General features: G+C 35.4%; 2 protein-coding genes across 2 annotated transcripts in view; both read left to right on the top strand.

Annotated features, from left to right (window-relative positions):
• The window catches only part of UEVLD (UEV and lactate/malate dehyrogenase domains), a 17,604-nt gene extending 8,095 nt beyond the window's left edge, over window positions 1-9,509 (top strand). The window contains exons 8-13 of the mRNA XM_062576318.1: window positions 315-485; window positions 1,449-1,622; window positions 2,188-2,272; window positions 2,879-3,002; window positions 4,432-4,592; window positions 9,442-9,509. Coding sequence (XP_062432302.1) covers window positions 315-485; window positions 1,449-1,622; window positions 2,188-2,272; window positions 2,879-3,002; window positions 4,432-4,592; window positions 9,442-9,460 — 734 coding nt within the window. The 3' untranslated portion in view covers window positions 9,461-9,509. The remainder of the gene's footprint in view (window positions 1-314; window positions 486-1,448; window positions 1,623-2,187; window positions 2,273-2,878; window positions 3,003-4,431; window positions 4,593-9,441) is intronic.
• Window positions 6,802-24,536, top strand: TSG101 (tumor susceptibility 101). Its single transcript, XM_062576320.1, has 10 exons — window positions 6,802-6,917; window positions 9,442-9,526; window positions 11,409-11,474; window positions 12,014-12,177; window positions 12,886-13,012; window positions 15,412-15,478; window positions 17,959-18,050; window positions 22,028-22,230; window positions 22,865-23,104; window positions 24,205-24,536. Exons 1-10 carry the CDS (start codon window positions 6,876-6,878, stop codon window positions 24,292-24,294), a joined length of 1,176 nt encoding a protein of 391 aa, XP_062432304.1. The 5' UTR covers window positions 6,802-6,875; the 3' UTR covers window positions 24,295-24,536.

The raw sequence follows: 24,536 nt of genomic DNA, 5'->3' as shown, positions 1-24,536 counted from the left end.
CTCTGTAACCTTAGGCAAATTGCATTCTCCCTTCTCTATTTGCCTACTATGAAATGGGAGAAGTCGTTCTGTGGGATAACTGTGTTTGACAGGTGCTGTGGAAGTGCCCAGAATTGTTCACTGGGGGAAGTGGGCTGAGAGAGAATTCTTAAACTGAGCTAGATGCAGCAGTTTAGCATTGAAGGTTGTTCTTTGTTTTGCATCCAAAACTTAATTTTTCTATTATTTGATAAAATGACATTACTGTTTAAATCTCTCTCTCTTTATTTTTTCTTTTCTTTTTCTTTTCTTTTCTTTTTTTTTAACATTTTCAGATTTTTCTGCTTCAGCTAATTCAAAAGTTGTGGTACTTACAGTTAACTCTCTGGGTAATGCTCAGACTTACCTTGATGTCATACAAAGCAATGTGGCTCTGTTCAGAGGAATTATCCCAGCAATATCACACTACAGTCAGAACAGTGTTCTGCTTGTTGCTTCTCATCCAGGTAAGTTGATACTTACATTCACCTAAAGGTCTATCTCTGAATTTCTCTTTGGTCCATTTTAAAAATACATTATTGCTTAATACACCCACTTAGTCATAAACACTTGCTACTCTGAAAGAAGTTTTCCTTTTCAGCCTAGAGCAGGACACTGTCTTTGAGGTTTTTTCCTTTACTGTTACCAAGATAAAGAAAATAATAGTATACTTTGATACACAAGGTATGTATATTTGTATGTTTCTGTATGTAGCTTAAAACTCACTGTACTTACAGTATTAGCACCCATTGGCTGTAGTCTTGTTAATTGTGAGTTTCAGGTGTATGTGTCTTCTGAACATAGCCATATGGTCAGACTCCTAGAGCAATAATATATACAGTGTTGCTAGTAAATACTGTGGCTGTATTCTGGTAGAAAGAATGCATCTGTTGGGCAGTGATACTTTGAGTTAAGGTGAACCTGGAACACTACCTATAAAGGGAAGGAAGTAGATGTGAGCCTACCTGCCCTGTAAATGCACTTAAAACAAATATTGTTAGCCCTTTTTTATTTCTCAAGTGCTTTCAGTTCTTCCTATCATTTAGAGCTGTGGATATGGAGAAAAGAAAGCTTGCCCAATGAAAAGAAATTAAATACTGGCTGAATGAAACTTAGAAGCATGTGAGATTTTTGGTGGAGGGAAGGATGGTTACTCATTTTGAAGTTTCCCTTTCTAAGTCATTTAAAGCAGTCTGTGTAGATGTTTTGAAGAACACTAACTTCTTGACTCTTCCAAGAACTTTACACAAGATGTAAATTTTCCTCACCCTCTCCCATCTGACTTGGTGTTTTAGTTTGGAATAAACTACTGATAAGCTCTTACATGCCTGCTTTTGAGTTTTTCATTATTGTGCTTAATAGTTTGCTGCTGTCATGCTGAATTCAGAGAGTGACACTTCATTGTCAACCTATTCTTCTCTCACATATAGTTGAAATAATGACATATGTATCGTGGAAGCTGAGTGCATTTCCCAAAAGCAGAGTTCTTGGAATAGGTGGCAATCTGGATACTGAGAGATTTCAGTATATTCTCACAAACCTTTTGAAAGCAGAGGTGCTGGGAAAAGATGCTTGGATTGTTGGTGAACAAGGGGAAGACAAAGGTAAGTGATAAAATATTATGATTATGAGTATTTAATGTACTGACAGTACATTTAACTGATTGAGTAAATAAATGAATACTGATAAAATAAATGAAGATAGTCATAAGCAGAGTGGTAGATTTTTCATAATAATAATTTTAAATAACAATAAGATTTTGGTGTGTGCCCAGGATTTTAAAGCTGGAGTGGCGGCACAAATACTTGGCATGTTGTAAGAAAAGACTATAGAAAATACAGTCTCAAATGCTTTTAGTTTGGTATAATAGCATAGATTAGAGGTACTAAAAGAGGAGGAAACGTGGTAAAATATGTGGTAGGCTACTGCTAATTTAAGATTTTTTACACATTACTTCTTTCTGGAAATAAATGTCTCTGGCTAGGTACTATATATTTTATTTTGGCAGTGCAGAGAAGTTTATCAGCTCATCAGCTAAATCTGGGTTGTTGTGGGGGAAGAATAAAGTTTGGAATTTCAATTTCCTCCTCCCACGCTTTTCTCTGATACCTATTTTAGTCACTGTTCAGTCACTAGATGTGCATTTAGATGTCGGTTGGTTCTGTCTAGTGCCTTCATGGACCAGTTGTAAATCAGCTGCAAACCAAATTGAAACAATGGCTGCTCGCAATTCAAGGGAGAAAGTGGCTAACAGGTAACACTGGTATAATCTTATTTTTTTTTCTTCAGATTTTGACTCTTTGGGTTTGCAGGCTTTTTTTTCAGTAAAGAGTATAACATATCTTTAGGTCTGAGTGTCATTCATTTTTATATGTATGTATATAATAATACCACTGATTTTCTGAGGTTCTTGGTAGTAATGCTGTATCTAGGGTAATCTAAGGGAAAACAAGTTTTTTAGAATAAACACTATCATGTTAGAGCAACTAGTATAATTGTAAAAAAGTAGACAAGCCTTCTAGCACATTAGCTTCTTTTTTTTTTCATAGCTTGTGCAGAAGGAGTTTACTTCAAAGTGAAATACAAGTTTGGGTCAATTTATCTGATTAAATTTGCCACATATCAGTTATACCCCTTGACAGAAAAGGGAGCTGTTACTACTAAAAGTAGAAGATGCATAAAGTTCTCTAAAGCAATTCTCAAATCTCTTCTCTTGTTTTTTAAAACAGTGAATCATGGTTATATGGTACATGTGGCACACTTATCTGTCTTTAGAGTTTTACATATAAACCACAACAGGAACAAGTAAAGTAAATAAAATCTAAACATTATGTTTTTTCCTCCTTTCCTTATTATGTAGAGCTTTGGAAATTCTAAAGGGAAAAGGTCAGAGATCATGGTCTGTTGGGCTGTCGGTTGCTGATCTGATTGACAGTATACTGAAAGACAAAAGAGAGGTTCATTCTATATCCATTCTGGCAAAGGTAAGTGTTATTAATATCTCTTTCAGTTGACACTGTAATGATATTATTACTGGATACGACCATTAATTGTAAAAGCATAGACATTTCAACTTAAAGCAACAGTTCTGAAGTAGCACTGTTTTCATTACTTTCTTTCAACAGCTTTTAGCTCCGATCCAAAAACATACAAAAATCAATGGCTGTGTTAACCTGAAATCAATACTAAAAGTGGATGTTTTCCAAAAAAATACAAGAGCTCAGAGGGAAAGCATACTCAGGGTTGCAGACCAGTTCCCCACTGTTCAAGGCTGCTGACCAGCTCCCCTGGAATAGTCAGAACTGGCAAATGAAGAGTAATGTGTGTGTCACAGTTTTCAAGTACTCAATATTGAACTCAATAATGATTTTTTCCAGAGAGACAAAAGAGTGCAGTATCATTTATGAAAGTTTAAAATGGGTTTTCTGACAGTTTTTTATATGACTAACTTTGGAACAGCTGCTTTTGCTTCTCCTTGGTTCCCTACTCTGAGGAGAAGAGCTAACCTGTATTTAGCTTAGTTTAAAGTTTAAACTTTAAACAAGGTCTAGTTCTACAATTTTAACTTTTATCCTAAGAGGCTTGCTTAAAAGCATTAAGTCATTTCACATGAGAAAAAACATGTAGAAACTTTTAATCAGTGATCAGTCACTTCTATTTACAAGCTTCAGAAAGGTGTTTTATAGTGTTCAGTGAGCACAAAAGGCTATTTATCAAATACAAACAAGCATAGCTAATTTCATCATCTTGTTTTCAAGCAAAGTTTTTAACTGTTTATGAAATAAATGCACATGTAGAGTGACAAGTCTCTCAAACTGCAGAGTATCTGCAGAACCTAAAATTTCATATATACCATGTATATTTCATATATTATTTCATATATCTTAAAAAATATTAAAAGTATGATAAAAATTTGAATTAAAGTGCTGTGTGTCTTATAAAGTCTCTCACAGAATGATTATATGATCAATACTTGAGAAATGTTCCCAGGATAGCTTTCTTAGGCTGCCTTTTAAAATTTTCTTCAGTACTAAGAAAACTAATGATTCCTATGTACTAACAAAAGAGGGTTCCTGCTTATTCTACTTAAGAAGCTGGTTAAACTGTATTTTGTAGTATGTTTTGTCTGCACTGTGGAAGTCTGATATATTCATATGGGAGAACCCTTCCAGATGTGGCATAGTTTTATAGTTTAAACTATACAATAATATTTTACAGATTCTAAACAGTTGTCTGTTGCATAGGATCTATCATAATTGCAATTTGATGTATTCTAAAACAAAATCTGCCATGTGATAAAATACCTTTAAATAAAATTACCAAATTATTATGTGTAATTCCATACTTCAGACTACGGACAGAGAAGAAATAACAAGTAACTCTATATGACAGTGTTTTTCTATGTTGTTTCAGGGATGTTTTAATATAAACAGTGAAGTATTTTTAAGTCTACCTTGTATTCTGGGAACCAATGGAGTAATTGAATTGGTCAAACTAGAAGAAGATCCACTAGTGCTAGAGAAACTGCGCAGCAGTGCTGCATCAATTCATGATCTTCAGCAACAACTGAAACTGTAAGCACAGGGGAAGTTACGGTGTCTGCTCACAAAAGTTGGAGGTTTACTATGCAGAAAGTGTTGCCAAGTATATATGGATTTCTATCTAAAACAAGAATTTTGTGATTTACTTTAAAATTTGTTTCCTTTTCTTGAAGGTTTGGTTAAATTATATAATACAGGCTGCATTGCACAGCAGAATATTTTTACTTTAAAAGTGAACTTTTTGGTAGCCAGAAATAGGAGGGCAAGAATGTTTTACCTAAATTTGGTGCCTTTTGCCTGCACATTTTTTGTTGCTAATTATGACCTCCTTCTTGGGTTATTACAGCTATTTGCACCTCATTAGGACACAGATACTAGGCCAGCAGCTCACCCAGCTTCTTTGAAACTAAATTTAGTGTGCAGAGCCAGCTAGGATTCTTCCTCCATTTTTTTTTAAGTTCTGCGTAAGGGGCTTGCCTAGAAATATGGTTACACTCCAGCTCACCAGGGCGGCAGGGTCTGCAATCCAGTAACTTGATCTCTCATACCTATTGCAGGCACTCTGATGTCAATGGACTCTTTTCTTGCATATTACTAGGAAAAAGAAGGATTAAAAGCATGACTTGCATAGGAATTTCTGTTCTGTTTAATGGTATCTGAGACTTTCTTGTCATGACTTGTTCTTATTCTGTGAGCATTTCTAGAATACTAAAGCATCTACAGTTCTTAGTTTATAGATGTGACACTTGTACCCCGTGTAGCATTGGCGCAAGTGCTCCTTTTAACAGGGAGGAGCTGGGATTAGGAATGGAATAAAGAAGAAAATCTGAGGGTTGAGTAATGCAGAAGTATCTGAAGTTCAGGCCTTGATCCAAAGGCAGTTGATATCAATAGACCTTATATTAGACTGAGGGGAATATGGCTAATTGAGAAGGCGACTGATTCTGTAACCTCTCACCAGGAGGCCAAGGAAGTAGTGAAAAAGCAGGATGCTGATTTTAGATAAATCAAAAAGCATATGGTGTTAATATAAAGGGTCTTTGTTGTTCTAAACTATCTTGATTCATTGCACTGGTGTAAGAAAAGATTGTATTCATCTTGACTATGCCTCAGCATCAAATTGCAGCAGAAGAGAACTACAGCAGAAGACAAATGTAGACTCCATGCCTGCTGCGTGACATTTAAGAGCATCATTCTATATTTAAGCTTTGAGGTACAATTGTTTAATTACTGATGAAGCTTTCTAAGCAAAAGTAGGATATTCGGGAGAGCTAAGGACCTATTCCTTTATGCCTTCCATTTATATCTTATGAAGAGCCAGACTTGGAAGTAAAGCTGAGTTTATACTGATCTCAGAATTAAGATGAAACTTTTTTAATTGGTTGATTTTTCATGATGTATTCAAATTTCCTTCTTGGGGATATTCAATGATAGGACAAAAATGAACTTAGCTTCTCTGTTTGGAGAAAGCCAAAAACTCCTATGGCTGCACTCTTGGGTTTTTCTTAAAAAAACCAAAACAAAACAAAAAACCACCTTTCTGGAATTAATGTTGCTACATTGTTTTTTGGAGTGTTGTGTTTTATTTTATGGAGCATTATCTTGATAATCTAGGTGTTTAGCTTTGTTTTTCTTCATCAATGGTTTAAATTGTTAAAAGCTGCTGACTTTTTTTTTAATCATGTGATGATGTTTGTCTTTTTCCTGTTTAGAAGAAAAGTAATTATTTTTAAAGGAAAAAACACACAACCAACCAAAGGACCACAGCTTGACCAATGGCAGTAATAAACGATGCTTTACATTGTCATGGAAAAACAATTCTCAGAAATACTTTTTACAGACAAACTGCACTATAAAGGACTTTTTTTAACATGGTAGTCATAGTGTAAAGTAAAGCTACTCTTTGATACAGAAACTGTTGCGAGAACGTGGCTTTTCTGAAAGGTCTCCAAGACTGAGAGTTTGCCCCCTCGCAGGAGGGACAGTGAACCGGGGCTGCGTGGCGGCGGCGCGGGGAGCGGCAGGCTCCCTACAGCGCCCCGCGCCTCGGAGGTCCGTGCGGGAACCTGGAGTTCGTTACTCCCTGCGCGCCCTCCGCGAGCGCAGCCCGAAACGCGCCGCCGCCGCCCCCTGCTCAGCCGCCCCGCCCCGCGGAAGTGGCGTCAGGGCCGGGCGGAAGCGGGCGGCGCCGCCGGAAGCGGGAGCTGGCCGCCGCTTCCTGTTTATGTAGGGGCGGGGGGCGCGGGCCTGGCTGTTGTGTGGCGGCGGGCGGCGGCGGCGGCACCGGCGGCGGTTGGGCGGGGAGGCGCGGCCGCCATGGCGTTCTCCGAGAGCCAGCTCAAGAAAATGCTGTCCAAGGTAACGGGGCAGCGCCGGGCCGGGGTGGCCGCGGTGGCGGCCGCGTTTCTGACCGAGCAGGATTAAAAAAGAAAGTTGTGCCCGGGCAGTTGGACGCTGGAGTTAATTTCTGAAGGGAGGAGTGGCGCCCTGGAAGCGTCGTTTGTGGTGGTACGAGACGCGGACTCCGTGACAGGGCAGCGCTCCCTTGCCTTTACGAGCCAGACAAACTGCCGGCAGAGACTGTGAGGCATTGAAATGGAGCAGAGCTACGGAGCGGGTCTCTGCGTTGTATAAGCGCTTTTGCCTCGGCTTGTTAAAAAGAAAGCGAGTTCTGCTTTACTGGCTAGGGGAGAGGGAGGGGGTTGTTATTTATTTATTTCAAATCAACCCTATTTCAGGAAACATTAAGACCTCTTTGCAAAGAAATTACTGATCACTGAAGTCCCGTAATAATAGTTGTGCTATTCTCCAGATGAGAACTGAAACTGGAGCTCCTAAGACTCTAAATACTACAAGCAAGTTTGAATTTTTATTTGGGGGATTTTATATATATTTTTTACAAAATGCAATCATACTGACTTACATGATATAAAGACGATATGATAGACAGGCATCTGACCAGAAAAGAAGAAATGCTATTACTTTATGCATAGAATCATATGTAGATTCATAAGCAAAGATTAACTTGAAAGCGAATGCTGAATATTAACTCAGTGATGGCAGATGAGATCACCACGCTTTGTGCAGCTTGGCCATATGGCTGTTTTGCTCTTGGGTGTTTTGGAAGGTAAAGCACCACATCCCTCAAAACACAGATGCAGCTTCTGTAGTGACTAAATGAAGTCTTCCTGAGAGTCTTGCTTTTCTCCTCAAGGGTGCCTTCTGTGCTTTTCTCTTGAGTCTTCATTTCTATCTAGTTTGCCCCTTGTTTGACAGTTGCTGCTGTAGGTAATGGGAAACCTAGAATCATTTTGTGAGAAATTTCCTCTTTAAAATTAAATTTTAAGATACTTTGTGACAGGGTAGAAATCCTGAGTTGCCACCTTCCGACAGACTAAGGTATTATGGGAGATAGTAGGGAGTGTTCATCTCTGTTCATTGAGTAAGAGTTATGGCGCTCAGTAGTTGCTTCCTTATTAGTCTCTCTAAAGTGTAGAAAAGAAAATGATAGTTCCTAAGTTTCCTTGCTCCTATGAGTCTTTGTTGGAGCAGAGGTGACCCTTAGAGGTGATACTGCACTTTGATTCTCTTGGATAACATTTGAAATAATTTATTCCAGTATTGTTAACCTGTACGTGCTTTGAGTATCAAACTTTTCATGGTGTTGGACCCCTTCTCTTCCTTTAATGGTTGAACAAAAGGACAGTGTCTGTGCGTGTCCATGTGATGTCTGAAGACTGGCTTTTTTATTACACCAAAAATGTTGGCAGGGGACTATATTGTTAGCTTTTTTTTTAAATGATAATTAGCAGGAGGAACGGCCACTGCCCCATGTGGTCAGCCAGCTCTGTGCTTTGTTGTCTACAAATTGTATTTCTGAGGTTGTTAAAATCTGTAGTAGCGTATCTATATTTTCCAGATCTGTGGTGTGAGTTACTTCCTGCTCATAGTAAATGAAAGCAGTAATGAAACCAGCATTATTATTGATAGTATGCTTCCTTGAAAAGTCTGCTTTCTGGTTGATAAATACAAGAAAATATTGATACTGTGATACTTTGAAATACACTCTGAATGGTGTCCCTGAGGTTCAGATCATAAATAACCATACAGGAGGAATGTTTCAAATGTCATTATGTTGGTTCAGAGATGCCAAGAATGATATTTTTCTTTTCTCATACTTTTCCTTTGTTTTATTCACATTTGTGTTGTATTGCAAATTTTAAAAGCTCATTTAAATCACTTAGAGCATTTCTAGTTTGTGGTTATTGTCACATTCTCTCTGGTCATATACAATTTTCTTTGCCTTTTTTAAATGAAGTAGATTTAATTCTGTTGATTGAGACAACTCTTACTCAAATAACAGAGATGAACACCCCCTGTCATCTCCCATAGTAATACCTTAGTTGTAGAAACATGCAACACTGGAATGCTACCTTATCAAAAAGTATCTTAAATTTTAACTTTAAAGAGGAAATCCATCACAGTCAAAAAGTATCAAGTGTTTACCTATTTTACAGGTATACAGTAGTTTGTTTTGGAGAACTTGTGGTAAATAGGATGTTTGCCTTTACATGACATATAATGTGGGTTGTGATAGAATGGGAATAAAAATGCATTCAGTAGCTTTCCCCTAACTACTTGATGTATGGACTGTTATTAAGAAGAAAACATCTTAATATCCATTAAAGTTGTTTAAATTATACAGGGAGTATCCAGTAAAGTGATATGCAGAATAACATTCTTATTCCAAATTAAGAGCAGAGAAGAATGTCCATATATCAGTGTAAACTCTCATAAATTCAGACTAGCTGCTAAAATAAAAATAATTAGATTATCCTCAAACACCGTATCTTCAGTATACTCTTTCACTTTTGTTTTCCAGTATAAGTATAGAGACCTAACTGTACAGGAGACCATCAGTGTTATTACTCAGTACAAGGATCTCAAACCTGTTATGGATTCATATGGTAAGTCTATGTGCAGGAAAAACAATGTATTGCATTGCTGATTGTTTAGATGTATTTGGTAGCTTTTATGGGGAAAAAAGAGATTAAAGCTAGAATACAGAATTTAAGTTTCTCAGTCTTTGACATCAGTACTTCCTTGGAAATCCGAGACACAGTAGTATAGAAGGGTTATTTGAGAAAATAACCTAATGTGCCAAGAAATATTACCTTTTTTACAGCTCAGCTTTTACTTTATTGCTCTTAGAAGTCGTATTACATATTGCTAGCTAATCGATTTCTGCCCTAAAAACTGCTGGTATCTTAAAAATTCTGCTTTACTATAATATAAAGATTTTTAAAAATTATGATTGCTGAAAAAGCACAATAAATCAATGAGTAAGTATTTCATTAAAAGTGAATTGTTGTGTCAGTGCGAGTATGAGGCATACATCGTATGGTTATATATATGGGAAATTGGCATGAGGGGGTTTGTAATATAAATTAGCAGTAATTACTGTTTGTTAAATATTTCAAAGGGTCTGAATAGATTTCAGTGCATTAAATGAAGATGCCTGGGGTCAGCTTTGACAGCATGGTTTCACAAGATACAGTGGGCTGGTGTAGCCACTGAGGTCATACTCCTGATCATTTTTTGGTAACCCTGTTAGCTGTTGGATCTCTCTGTAAGCCAATTTATCTTACTAAATTTTTTTTTTAAATTATAGTACTTTGCTTTTTAAATTACTATCAGAATTGAGATGTATTAAAAGGGGACATGGACAGGTAGAAGATAACTGAGTTTTAACTTCAAAAGATGCAAGTCAGCAGTTGTCAGAGAAATAAAAATTCTGGAGATTCAAAAAAAATAAATAAAAAAAAGGACTACAGTCAGAAGAGTGCTCACAAGTTTATATTATGATTCAGTGATCAAAATGCCTGATAGGTTTGAGCTGTAGTGAGAAGCCCATTTATGTTACCCAGCTATTTCTAAACTGTCTTGGAAAGGTTGAGCGCAAAACCATTTACAGATAGTCTATACTGTTTGGAGTAGTAAACTGAGCAATGAGAAAATGATTACATTGCTGTTGAAATAATTTTCAAAATTGTATTCAATAATGAAATATATGCCCCAGTTAAGTCATGATATATTTTACCTATCTCTGCAGAATATTAGCACCAAAGAACTGTACAGTGAGCTTCATTTGAGGTATAACTAGAAACTTGCAGTGAAATGAAGAAAAGTCTATTACCAAGAACTGGTTTATTAAGCCCAGACTAATCTATCAGTTGAAAGAATGGGAAAACTAGATACAGCAACTCAGCCAGGGTTCCTGTGCATTTTGTAAACTGAAACTAAATTATATGGAAATTAATCAAGTACTGTGCATTCTTCCTCTTATCTACACTGTATTACTGCTAGTTAAATTTCCTTTACTGATTGTGTAACAGATTCAATGCCTACAGGCCAATAATTTTCAGTGCTCTTGCTGACATGCTTGTTTGGAGAAACCATAAAGAATTCTTTATAATCCTAACAAATACAATTTAAAAAGAAATTAGATTTGAGTCCAAATTGACCTTGTAACAATTTGTATGATTTTCATTTTGTATGGTTCTAGCTTATGTTTTACTTGGACTCTGAATGAGTTAACAATTTTATTTGCTTACAATCAGGTAATTTCTTGTGAATAAAGTATTTCTAAGAAACGAATGATGAATTATATAGTCAGTCTACCCCTACTGCAGTTATTTGCTTATTTCATCTGTAGGTGTGCAAGAGCAGAACTTTTTAAGACAAGTTTATATACTTGTAATTATTGAAAATTTGCACTAACAAATAACTATCCATAACTGGAACAGAGATAAACATAGCAGAAGTTGAATACTATTTGTTTCCTTTCAGTTTTTAATGATGGCTCATCTAGGGAGTTGATGAGCCTCAGTGGAACCATTCCTGTGCCTTATAGAGGTATGCATTTATTATCATTAATGTTATTAATTATTGTTATTAGTATTTTCCCAAATTGCATGAAAGGCTACTTAGATTTAGATTTGTAATGGTTCATCTTCACAACTTCAGTGATTCCTGTTTTCTTGAAATCCCTTACTTGTCCACAGTATAATATCTTAAAGAAAATTTTTCCTATTCTTGTTATGGAGTAAAATCCTTTGAGTGCTGTATGTTTTTCAAGCTTCTCGGTAGAATGAGGGCTGCAAACTACTTGTTGCTGCAGTAATTCAGATATCAGTATCTAGTTACATTACACTGTATAACAAATGAGATAATGTATTAGTCATTAATGATAATCATAAATATAAGCTGTTCTGAGAAATGTTGAGTTTATGGCTGTATTGGGAGTTCTTTAAACAGATCATTGGTAGATTTCAGATTCTGTTATCTGCCTCTGTGCAATTGAATTTATTGGTTTTAGTAGTGTTTTAAAAATCCAATTATGACAGTTAAAGAGCTGGAATAACTTCTAAAATATTTCAAATTCTCTTTTCTAGGTAACACGTACAATATCCCAATTTGCTTGTGGCTGCTGGACAGCTATCCTTTCAACCCCCCAATTTGTTTTGTTAAACCTACTAGCTCTATGACGATAAAAACTGGGAAGCATGTTGATGCAAATGGAAAGATATACCTTCCTTATTTGCATGAGTGGAAACATGTAAGTACAGCGAACCTGAAATCTTCAAATTCCTCTGTCCTGAATTTATTTGTATGATTTTTTTAAACAAAAAACATGATTTTTGTTATTTGAGAACATAAAACAGTTTTACTCTTTTATGAAAACAATTACTGCTTTTGATGTCTTAAAGTTCAGCACGTTTCTTCCTCTGTTGCTTGTTTAATTGTCCTTAGTGACAGCTTGTCTGATTAAACAGTGCAGCATAGGCCTTCTTCCCTGGCAGAAGGTGGATGTGGAGATTTTTTTCCTATTGTAGTGTTCTGAACTTGAGCAAAAGCTACATGTTGTACAACCTTGAAATGTCTGAAAACTCAGTTATTGGTACCTTTATTTTCATAATGGAGAGCTGATTAAATTTTTAAAATACTATTATAATGCATCATTGCACAATTATCTTCAGTCATGCATTGTCCTGCAGTTGGTATGGACCCATGTATTACCCTCCTTTATTCTTTGTGTGACGCTGCTCTAGCTGTATTTTGCTATAGATTGGAATCTATAAAGCAGTCTGTAACAGAAGTTAAGCATGTGTGTGTATATAAATATAGATGTATGTGTATATGTATATATGCACATACATATATGTAAAAAGGTGGCTTTTGAGAGCTGGTATTGTTATGTTATTTATAGTCTCTTAAAATGTCCATTACCAGAAATCAACAACTTCTGATTTGCTTACTCTTACAGCCCCAGTCAGACTTACTAGAACTGATTCAGGTTATGATTGTGGTGTTTGGTGAGGAACCGCCAGTCTTTTCTCGGCCTACCATTTCAGCAGCCTACCCACCATATCAGGCAACAGGCCCACCAACTAGTAAGTGGATGTGACTACCGATTTCTACAAATACTCATATAAATATTCCAGAGTTTACCATTGCTCTGCATAGTTTGTTGACAAATGATACACTCTACTCTGTTGTGGCTTTGTATTTTGATGGCTGATGAATTCACCTGTGCCATACTTCAGCTTTTTGAACTATGCTGTAAAAATAGTGTGTGTTATCTGGCTTTTGGAAGGGGAAAGATGTATTGTGCGTGTGTGTGTATGTGTGTGTATGTATGTATATATCAGTAACCTGTCAACATTCAGAGGTATCCTTGAGAAGAGCCCTTTAAGGTAACTGCTTCAATTTTTTTTTCATTCTGATAATACAAATCCATCTGTTAGCAGCTTTCTAAAACCATTGACTTCATGCTCAAAAGAATACTATTTTGATGTCCCACACACAGTCACCTGTTTGGATTTTTAATAACTGCTATCTGAAAGTGAAGAAAACCCCCAGTATCATAATTTTTCAGATTTCTCTGTTGATTTGGTACTCTGATTTGGCACCCATTCTTGTTTTCTTGCAAACGATCCCAAGGCTTTTATTTAAACTTTTGGGAGCATCTTACTTTAAGGAATAGGGGTAGGTAGGTAGAGAAAAAAGAGAGAAAATTCAAGAGAAGACTCTACATGCAATGGGAAAAAGACAGTAGATGAGATAAAGCCAAGCCAAGACTCGGAGGGGGAGCCAGAAGAAGCAGATTAGTTGTGGCCTGCTTAATAGTAGTACATCTAACCACAGCATTTGTGGTTAGATGTTGTGGGTTTTGGGTTTTTTTTATTTTTAAGGCTATATCTATTTTCTATTGAAATATGGCTTTTATTCTAATAGTACAACTGAAACTGATAATAGTACAACTGATGATTTGACAAACGTGAACTGCTCTAATTTTCAAGAACAGTGGGTGTCAGTACAAGTATAGTTTACTACAGTTTGTGACCCGTATTGTAATTTAAGGAAGGATCATCCACTAAAAGATCACATTATTTTATACTTCTGTAATCGCAAGTCATATTCAAGGCTACTATAATTGAAAAGTAATTTTAGCGAAACTGTTTCAGATTTTTCACATTTTTTAATAGCTACTTGGGTATTCTGGTGTAATCATTTTTTCCTTGATATTTAGTCTTCTTTTTAAGTTCCTGATAGGCCATTTAAGAAATGAAGCATACAATTATTTTAAAAAACTGATCATTTGAAAACATTCAAGGATGAAAGTAACTTGGCTTTTAAAGCTTATTTATAACATTCTTGAAATTAGTATAAATATGTAGTAAGTATATTCAAGTATTGGTAAATATTATTTTTATAATAAAATTATAAGATTTCTAAAAAGAAAACTGATAGGGCTGTGTTAAAGCCTTAGATATTTATATGCACTGATAAAAGTTTTTAAAAAGTATAACCTTTAAATAGCAGAAACTGCTGGATAAGAACATGAACGGATTGTTAAATGGCTAATCAGCTGTTGAGAAGCCCAGCTACTCTGAAGGTACTTAAATTACATATTCATTCAGAGAGTAGAGAATAATGGCTACATTGGAAAGTCGTCCCCCCCCCCCCCCAAGTTGTTGTGTAAAAGGCAAAAGAGAAGCTCTTCAGGTATGTCATTAACAACGTGCCAACTTTTTCAGTTCACTTGCTGCAGATACTTTTTCTTATGTGTCCAGATTTCAAGATTAACGTTACCTGAGCATGCATTTTTAAACTGAAATTATTTTTATTCAGAGCCTAATTTATATTTAAAGTAACAATTAAGAAAAGATAAATATGTAGTCAAAGATGTTTTAGCCTGCTGTACTAAAGGAATGTATAATTGAATTGTCCATTCTCACTCTCTCCCTCCAAAAAAACCAACGAACCAACCAACCAACCAAAAAAACTACATTCCTAAAAGTGCTGACCAGATTCAACCAAAGTTGACATAGAGAGAGAAAAAATCTTCAGAAATGCAAAGTTTGCTGAAGTTTTGTGAAAATATACTTGGATATAGAGAAAAGATTCTAATGGGTCAACACGTGGAGGAAACATCAGCTACAGTGTAGCCCTTTTTGTCTTGAGGCGAAGCAGCTGTCTTGGCTGGCTGGCACAGAGAGCTCTGAACAAACCTTTTCATAAATGCCCTCTTGGCAAGCTGCACGAATGGAGCATGGGAGACATCTGTGAGTGCTGTGATAAGTGATTGCGTTAGGGGACGCAGGGTGCATATTGTTGGCTTGGAATGACTTTTCTTGCTGTTGATACTTAATTCTTTTACACTGTATTCATTGTTCAATAATATTTTGAAAAACATTTGACCACAGTATTAATGCATCCCACTTGTGTGGTCTTCCCGTATAGTAAACTTTTGAGAAGTAGAAATATACAAAATTGTTATGTTATTTAGCTTCCTACATACCGGGCATGCCAAGTGGAATTGCTTCCTATCCACCAGGACATACTCCTAACCCAAGGTAAGAACTGCTTTCAAGCATCATCATTTACGAAGTAGAAGATGTCACTGAATGGAATTCAGTCTTACTTGTATTTTCTTATGGTGCGATTTTGATTTGGGGATTTATAGTATAAAAGTTATGTTAATAGTTTATTTAAAAATGCAAACTGAATTCTTGTCAATAGAAAAAAGAAAAATTGGAGCAAGGTTAGCCTGTTTAGTGCCACTTGCTTCAAATGTAAGATACTTGGGCAATAAATATGTTTAGGAAGTACTTAACTCCTAGAACTTAACTCCTTGCTTCACTTGTGTACAGGATTAGTTTTTTATAAGGTTGATATATTTTCACGCTATAAAGAGATATGTACACCTACAATTTTTTTAATAGTATTTTCAGTTTCGGGTAATTAGCAAGTAAAAATATTGGACAAAACAGCTACTGTATTAATATGAACTGTGACTTGTTTTCTTCTTCCCTATGCTAGATGTTGTTTCATAGGCATTAAAAACTGAAATTGAGTCACTGTAAAATAGGTTCTAGTAATAGTTATAGAAGTTTCCGTAACGTTCTTGCAACATTAGAAGAAAATCAGTTTATACATCAGTTTGGCCTATACACTGACCATTCATGTTCCAGTTTTTAGCAAAGTCTGTTCAATGCTGTGTTATAATCTCCATTCTAAAAGATTGACTAATTGGATTTACTCTGGGTATCATTTTTTTTAATTTGAGATTATCACCCAGTATTGTGTATAAGTAAATTTGATACAGAAGATAGTTGTTGAATTGTTAATGAAATATCAGTGATTATTTTCTAGAAAATTTAGAAGAAATATTTAACTTGAAGGATTTCATGTGGATGCTCTCAAAATTGCCAAGAAAGATATAATTTTTAAAGTATTTTTAGATGTTTTTTGTGATTCTTAGTGGCAGGAAGTCAACTTTAACCCAAAAGACATAGCTTTATATTGTAAGGGCAATTTAAATAAAGACCAACTGAAAGAACTGAAAGAACAAGAGACATTTTCAGAAGTGTAGTAACGTTTACCTTTTTAGGTTTTGTTTTTTAAATATGTAATTTAAATGGTTTAAAATATCTAATAATCTAAAAAAAGTGCCTTTTAAATAACTAACCAAAATGAGTCTTGTGTTTTCATGTAGAGTTGCACTGCCTGTATTCCATTTTTAATGTTTGTTTTCATTGTATTCAAAGCATTCTGCTTAGATTCAGATGCTAGGAAATTGCCTCCAGTATAAATCATAAGCACTCTGGACTTAATTCAGAGCACGCTGAGAAGCTGAAGGGCACACAATGATTTCCATATTTTCTTTATTAATAGAAAACAAAACTTTAAGCATGCTACATAATTATTTGGAATAAAGATTTTCAAAAAGACTTGCAGGGCTGTCTTAGCAAGTTGTAGGAAGCTGATAGCTGCTTTCTGGTGTGTATCTATGAATTTTCCACATAATGATTTTTTTTGTTAGTATCGTTCTTATGACTTGATGCTGTGGAGCGTATGAGGAGTTGCTGTGGTATACAATGCTGATATAAGGATTTGTAAGCATTTAGGTTTTTTTAATCTCTCTATATATGAGAGATACATACAGGTGCGCGCACACAGACAAGTTTTTTTTTAAGGAGTGAAAGAGATTTTGATAACTTCTTATGACAAGCCTTAATGTGTTTTCCCCCTAAATGCATTTATCTAAAGTGCTTTTAATGTCTGTACGAAAGTGAATAATAATAGAAATATTTTAATAAAATACCATAACCTGTGAACATTGAAAGGCAAGTTGTAAGAACTTACTATTAATTTACAGTTTTCCAGAAGTGCATAGAATATGCATATTTTTTATCTATTCCATAATAAAATCAGTCTATTTTTTGTGGAATATTTTGTTTACCTCTGCAATAAACAGAGGTTTATTGGTCTGTTGCTGACTGATTCGAGTCCTTATTTTGTTTTACAGTAAATATATTTTGTACTTAATGTAGTAGTTTCTACTGTGACAGTAAAGAAGGTTCTGTAGACTGTGATGTTATGTCCCATCTGACAATTGTCTCACTGAACAAATAAATAATTAGCTTCGCTTCATCTCTCAGAGCAGGGCCGAGAATTTCTGGAGAAGTTCCACCTTGTGGCAGTATTTTGGACAATGCTTTTATGTTTATGTAAAGCAGTTTAGCAGTTGTCTTACTGTTGTTAAAAATTATTAGAATTGAAATTGCTCTTTGTCAACTAATAGCTTGAATAGTGTGTTTTGGCATTTTTGGTTTTTAGAATGACGTTTGTTTAAGTGATTCTTTTCAGTCATTTTTGGATCATTTGAAATGATCCAAATGCTTGTCCAGGAAATAACCAGATAGGGACTAAGATAAAATGATGTCATCTTAAAACATAAATAAATGTTTAACAAGGTAATGTAGAACTAACATGTGGTTGATATTTTACAAATATTTACCTAACTTGAGCATATCTTTCTTTGTCAAAACAGTTATCCAAGCTATCCTTATCCAGCTGGTGTTCCATTTCCAGCAACAACTAGTGTTCAGCACTACCCTTCTCAGCCCCCTGTGACTACTGTTGGTGAGTAACTTTGAAAATATTTCTTTGAAGTGAAGTTTCCTATCAAAAATTGTATGTAAGGAAAAAAATGAGAAAAAGGATTGTTTTGTTTGTAATCTGACCTTCCAAAATACTGACATTTAACGAAACAATATTTGTAACTCGAAGGAGAAACAGAATGCTGTTTCTAACATTTTTGCTCATTTTATGGAAAAAAAAACTTTCCGTTATATTTTTATTCCATCAGGAACATGGTAAATTCCTGTTTTTATAGCACTTTGTGTGTGCTCTATGAATAGTTTGAAGAATGGTGCGTATACCACCTTTTTTGTTTCTACAGCTTTTGAACATAAGTGATTTTTTTGACTGTATCACTATTGTTCATGATTTTGGTTTATAAAAATTTTTTTTTTCCCTTATTTAGTCATCTGCTGGATCTACTTTACTGCAGAAGACCTAGCCATCCAGAACAGAGGTTTTCAAAGCTTTGGGAGTGAGCTGCATTGTTACTGAATTTCTTCCTGCTTCTTCACTCTTCCTTCTGAATGTTCCCTGTTCCTTCCTTCCTTCTTCCCTTCAGCAGGAAGCAGTCTAGAGTCTTATCCAAGATGAAATCTTGATCATGTAGATCACTATCTAGACTCTTATCAGTCTGCTGCTCGGTCACCAGGTGTTGGCAAAATGCATTAGTCTGGTTTCTCCTCTGTGCCTCACTTAGTGTAAGCGTGTATATGGGATTGGGAACCAGTGAAATAGATCTTCTAACTAAGTAGAAAGGTAGTGTAGCAAATTGAAGTGGAGTGATAGTCCATTTGGAGCAGCAGTATAGGTTGGGTGCAGACCCTTCCATGACATTGTTCAGAATGTCCATCATCTGTTATCTCTTGCACCATAATTAAAAGTGCAGGTGTAGGTTCTTAATTTCCTGTGCAAACTCCCAGTTATTCATGCACATTCTTCCCTCTAGAACTGTATTTTGAGATTTTCATTCACCCCTCTGGGAACAAAACAAACTCACAGCTTTGGAAAGGAAGCTAGCTGTGTTTACTCTCAAAATATTCAAGTTGTTATAAAATTTACAAACAATGACACATTGCACTCTTCTTGTGCCTGATCTCATTCTTTGTGTTGAAATTCTTTCAACTTTCAGAAAAGGCTTTTCTAATTCAGGAAGTCATTGACCATTTTGGTGGTCATCTCCCCTTTGAGGTGTATCTGTCTGTCACCATGCATGATACAAGAAAGCTGCTGTCCCAGATATATAGCTTAAACAGTACCCAGTGCTAGGGAGCTGTTGTTTGGTCCTTGAGATTGATAGTCCCCCCTGGCTCTCATTGTCAGTCATGCAGTAAGGTGTTAAGAACATTCCTAGGGAATATCAGCTTTCTGCAGTCTCTCTCACAAACAGATCTGCTTTTGCTTTTATGTAGTACAGAATTAATTCAAAATACAGTTGAGTCCTATTTCATTTTTTTCCCTCCTTTTCATTGCCACTGAAGATGAACAGGGTTAGAGTATCTGCCAGTATCACACACTTTTCACAGCTCCTGGGTTAAATCATCTGCTATAACATTATAACAGCAGATTTTTCTAGTGGCAGTTTAACATTAGACTAGTTCATTTGTTGCAGCTGGATAAAAGTCACACACCTGCCAGATTTGGTTTATCTCTGTGCCAAATGAAATGCAAAGAAAGATGGATCTTTAATCATTCAGTGTATTTATAGTAAACTGTTTCCTTTCAACTACAAGTGTTTTTTTATATAAATTCTTTTCTTCTGTTATTGTGCTATAATTTTTCATAGTTTATTTAGGAGGATATTAGGAACTGTGTGTCGGGGGGGTTCCTTTAGTGAGCTTCATTTGCATTGAATGAAAATATTTATTCAGAGTAGCTTGAGTTTTTATTAATATCCAGTTTTTCAAAAAATCCTTCAGTTCTTTTTTTTTTTTTTTTTTTTTTTTTTTTTCCCTTTCTGCAATTAATTACCTTTTTGATTCAGTTACTAGTTTGTTGCTTTAGCAAGGTCACTTCTGAAACCAGACCCTGCCTGGTAAAGGTTAAGGCTCGGTATGAAGGTAATGGTTTCACTGCTCTCTGGATTTAATGACGGTGTGTCATACAGTCTTCCCCAAGCTGGGCTAAATATGGAAGTGACAGAAAATGCTAAGAGTTCATGCTCTTTAAGAAGCCATATAGAATCTAATTCAGCTATCTTTAAATGATCCCTTACATGTGCAGAGAGCTCTTTTCTATTTGCTGTCACTTTTTGTCTGAAGTTTCATTGTGTTAGGCATGCTGTAACTTTCTTTCCTCTCTCCTACTTTATTGTTCAATTGAGCTTTGCCTAAACCTTCCAGAGTGAAAGATATTAGGAAAAAAAAAAAAAGAACTGATCGCTGGTTGTGGCTTTGCCTGGTAAAATAATTCATTGTGTAAAGAAAACAGTAACTGAAATCATGTTAATGCTATTTTTTTGAAGTGAAATCTAATCTTTCTTTTTTTGTTAGGAACATGTAGATTTACAGCTGACTGTCTTATATGAGATGTCCTAAACAGTCAATAAATTCTTTGTCCTCGATGGTTTAAGGTTGACTGGATTAAGTTTTACTCCTCAATTTAAGAAACACTGTCCTTTTCTCCTTCTCACAGAAGCAGTGATGATAAATTTCTGGTTTTATATGTGGTACCATTTGACAGCTTTTGTTGCTGATTACAGTAGATGACAAAATATTGCCAAGAGTCTTGTTTACTGGCATCAGGGTGAATGGCTTAAATATAAATTAGATCAAATGGGGGCATTTCCATCACTATTTTAAGTTTTTGGGTATGATGAACCAAGTGAAACTTGCAAATTACTATGCCTGCAGTCAAACTGTATATCATCATGCTTTTATTATTTTTACCTAAAATAGCTATTGTCAGGTTTTTTTAGAATCAAATGATGTAATTAATTTTGCGGAATCTCTGTTTGTAACTGATACTCTTTGTTCAGCTAACACGAAACAAGTATTTTAGACAGGAAGAATAGTTGCAGACTATTCATGGGTGCCTTTAACTTATTTTATAGACCACTCTTCTTCTGTTCTTCCCCATCTCAAGTTAAGATATCATCTTTTAAAAGTTTAGATATAAAGAAATAAATATATTAATATAAAGAAATTTAATGTGACACTGAATATGTACCTACAAAAATGTACCATCTGATTTTAGTCTGCTAGAATGTTTCTATAAACCATATACTAATAGTGATTGATTGACATGCCTTTCTCTGTCATATAATCTTAAATAAATGCTACATGTAAAAGGAAGATTGCCTGACTAAAACGATGAATAGTCTATATTAACTTTTTTTCTTTTTTTTTAATGTCCTCCCATCCTTTGCCCCAGAGTGGCTGAATGATAATGACAATTGTGAAACCAACTGGGAAGCGTAGATCATGTTGTAGCTTTTTTAATACTGTTCTTGCATTTTCATAAATGCAAAAGGACAATGAGTTGACTTCTTTTTTTATTGTCATTTTTTGTAGCTTTGTTAGTGTACATTTATTTTTAATTAACCTTAATGAACAGCATAATCGGTAAGCCTCAAAATTAGGATACCTACAGGCAAATTCAATGTCTTAAGCCAGCTGTAAAATTAATCATGGTTGAACATGTGTATGTGCTAATTCCTCTAGCATCTACTAGAAATTCAGTTGTCTTTTAAAGATTCTAACTCATAATATTTGTAGAATTTTAGGGAGATGGCCAGCCCATTTTTAAATTAAAGGAATGTTGCATATATGGGAATTAGGTGGTGGTGGAGTTATAATAAAGGGAATGAATGGGGTTGTGTCTCACTGTGGCCTCTTCATTGCATGTGAAAACCATTATGGAAAACAATTTATTTTATTATCTTATAAAGTAGATAGATGAACTTATCCCCCTTTTTCAAACAGGCCTATGTCAAAGACAAGGCAGACAGTTAATTTTTGTTTGTGCATTTTATTGGACAGGACCCAGTAGAGATGGGACCATCAGTGAGGATACTATTCGAGCTTCCCTTATTTCAGCTGTCAGTGACAAATTGAGATGGCGAATGAAAGAAGAAATGGATCGTGCACAAGCTGAACTCAATGCCTTGAAAAGGACAGAAGAAGACTTGAAGAAAGGACACCAGAAATTGGAAGAGATGGTAACTCGCCTGGATCAGGAAGTGGTAAGCTAAGATGAAACAAAGCTCCATATCTGAGCATTTTTAGTAAGGAACAGAAGCATGTAATTAATTCATATTAAGTATGATACAAATATCAACACTTTCGGCATATTGCTTTAAAAATATCTATTCTCTTTTTAGATTGAGGTACGTTTGTTCAAGTAGAAGGTCAGAAATAGCAGTGACCCCAAAAGACATTCTGTCTCTTACAGGTATCATTGTTCAATAGTAGAGGAACAGCACTGATATTTTTCCTCATCATTCCCGAGAAAGATGATGTCAGTAGTATTGAGAGCTTGTCATGATTGTGTCTCAGTTTCTAGATAATAATATGTGACAGCGCTGGAGAGCTTTGCAGTGCCTTAGTACAGAGGCACGGATTTTAGTCACAGTTTCTTTGTAAAACTGTAACTTAGTAATGGATTGACATTATGGCCTAAGACAGCTTTTACTTTTTAAATGGAAGTGTCCCAAACCTATAGAATTGTAGCTCTTTCTTTTGTAAAATCATAATGAGATGGCTAGAGAAGAGAAGAATGAGACAGCATTTCTAAAAAATCTTTTATCTTAACAGTGGTGTAACAGGAAGACATTCAGCTCTTATGAACTATGAAATAAATATCTTAAATGTTTACAGGCTGAAGTCGACAAGAACATTGAACTTCTCAAGAAGAAGGATGAAGAGCTCAGTTCTGCCTTAGAAAAGATGGAAAGTCAGTCAGAAAATAACGATATAGATGAAGTTATCATTCCTACAGCACCGCTTTACAAGCAGATCCTGAACTTATATGCAGAGGAAAATGCCATTGAGGACACCATCTTTTACCTTGGGGAAGCATTGAGACGGGGAGTGATAGATCTAGATGTCTTTTTAAAGGTAGGCTTCTAGAGGCATTTTAAATAGCTTGAACTTGGTTCAGCCTATTAATCTTAGTGCTTTGTTCCCTGAAGGGGGGCTGGTAAGTACAGAAATACTTATATGTTGAAACATAAGTTTTAGAAGAGGAATTCCAGAATTAAGATAAAGGAACAGTTTAAAAGCATTACAGACATGAAGTCATTTTTCATTAGAACAGGTGCAACAGTGTCAACATAAATTTCTCCAAGATTAGGACACAAGTCCAAAGGAAAGCTTATTTTAAGGGTGACTACAAAATTCGGTCAGCTGTTCATTTGCAGTCTGTGGATGCCTTTACTGATGCAGTCAGTTGAGAGTGTTAGAATCACAGGAAAGAAATAAAGCAGAGAGAGACTTCAAAGACAGCTAGTTTTGTATCTCTAACAGAGGTCTTTCTAGACAATTTATTCCGTTTCTCTGCTGTTCTTAGTGCTAAAAGTTTTCATTGTGTCAGATCTAATAATCTGGTTTTATGCTGCCCACTGTGAACATAGAATACAAATCTGCAGCTATTTTGAAAATATTAAAAATACTTGGAATTAAAGTTCATAATTTTTTTCCATAACAGTAATAAATATTGCTACTGAATCTGAAAAGAGTAGTGTTCAAAAATGTCACAGTCTGCCCTGGGGGCATCCGGTAAAGAACGTTACCAGTTCCTCCTTTTTATAATAATTCAAGTTCCCCAAGGTTTACCACTTCAGCTTTGCTTTTAATGTCCAGTGTGCAATGCACTGAGACAAATTATTTCCTTATATAGCTTGCTAGTTAAATATGTCTGCTGTTAAAAGAACTGTTCCCTCTCCTGCAGGAGTACGTTAGACTTTTGACTTCAGTTCACCCTGAAGTACATGTTATTTTTCTCTTTGTTAAGGATATGTTAAGAGTTAATTATTAAAATCACTAAAAAGGTACTGTAATGATTGTATTTGGTAGCCACTTACAAAGGTTATCCTAAACCAAGAAAATGCCATGAATTAATACATTTGGTACTTAAAGAAAAAAAAAAGACATAAATATTGTTTCAGAGCTTTTCCAGTTGGTAGCTATCCTTTTTTTTTCTTTTTTCCTTTCTGCAGCATGTACGTCTTCTGTCTCGCAAGCAGTTCCAGCTGAGGGCATTAATGCAGAAAGCGAGGAAGACTGCTGGACTCAGTGATCTCTATTAAATTCTCAGACTATAACTGAGAAGTTAATTTCCCTGTGAAGCAGCCAGTCTCTTGATCTTTCTCTTAATCAGTAGATGCCCAGAATAAGTTATTACATCATTCAAGTGTAAGATATTTTGAATCAATAATATATTTTCTTTTTGGTAAAGACTAGCTTTTATTAATGCACTTTCTATTTCCTGTAATCTTTGTGCTGGTGGACTTAATGCTGAATAAAACTTGTTGCATATTTTCTTCCTCTA

Source organism: Rhea pennata, chromosome 5, assembly GCF_028389875.1.
Source record: "Rhea pennata isolate bPtePen1 chromosome 5, bPtePen1.pri, whole genome shotgun sequence".
NCBI lineage: Eukaryota > Metazoa > Chordata > Aves > Rheiformes > Rheidae > Rhea > Rhea pennata.
Note: the sequence above shows the minus strand (reverse complement) of the source record. Positions and strands in the feature narration are given on the sequence as shown.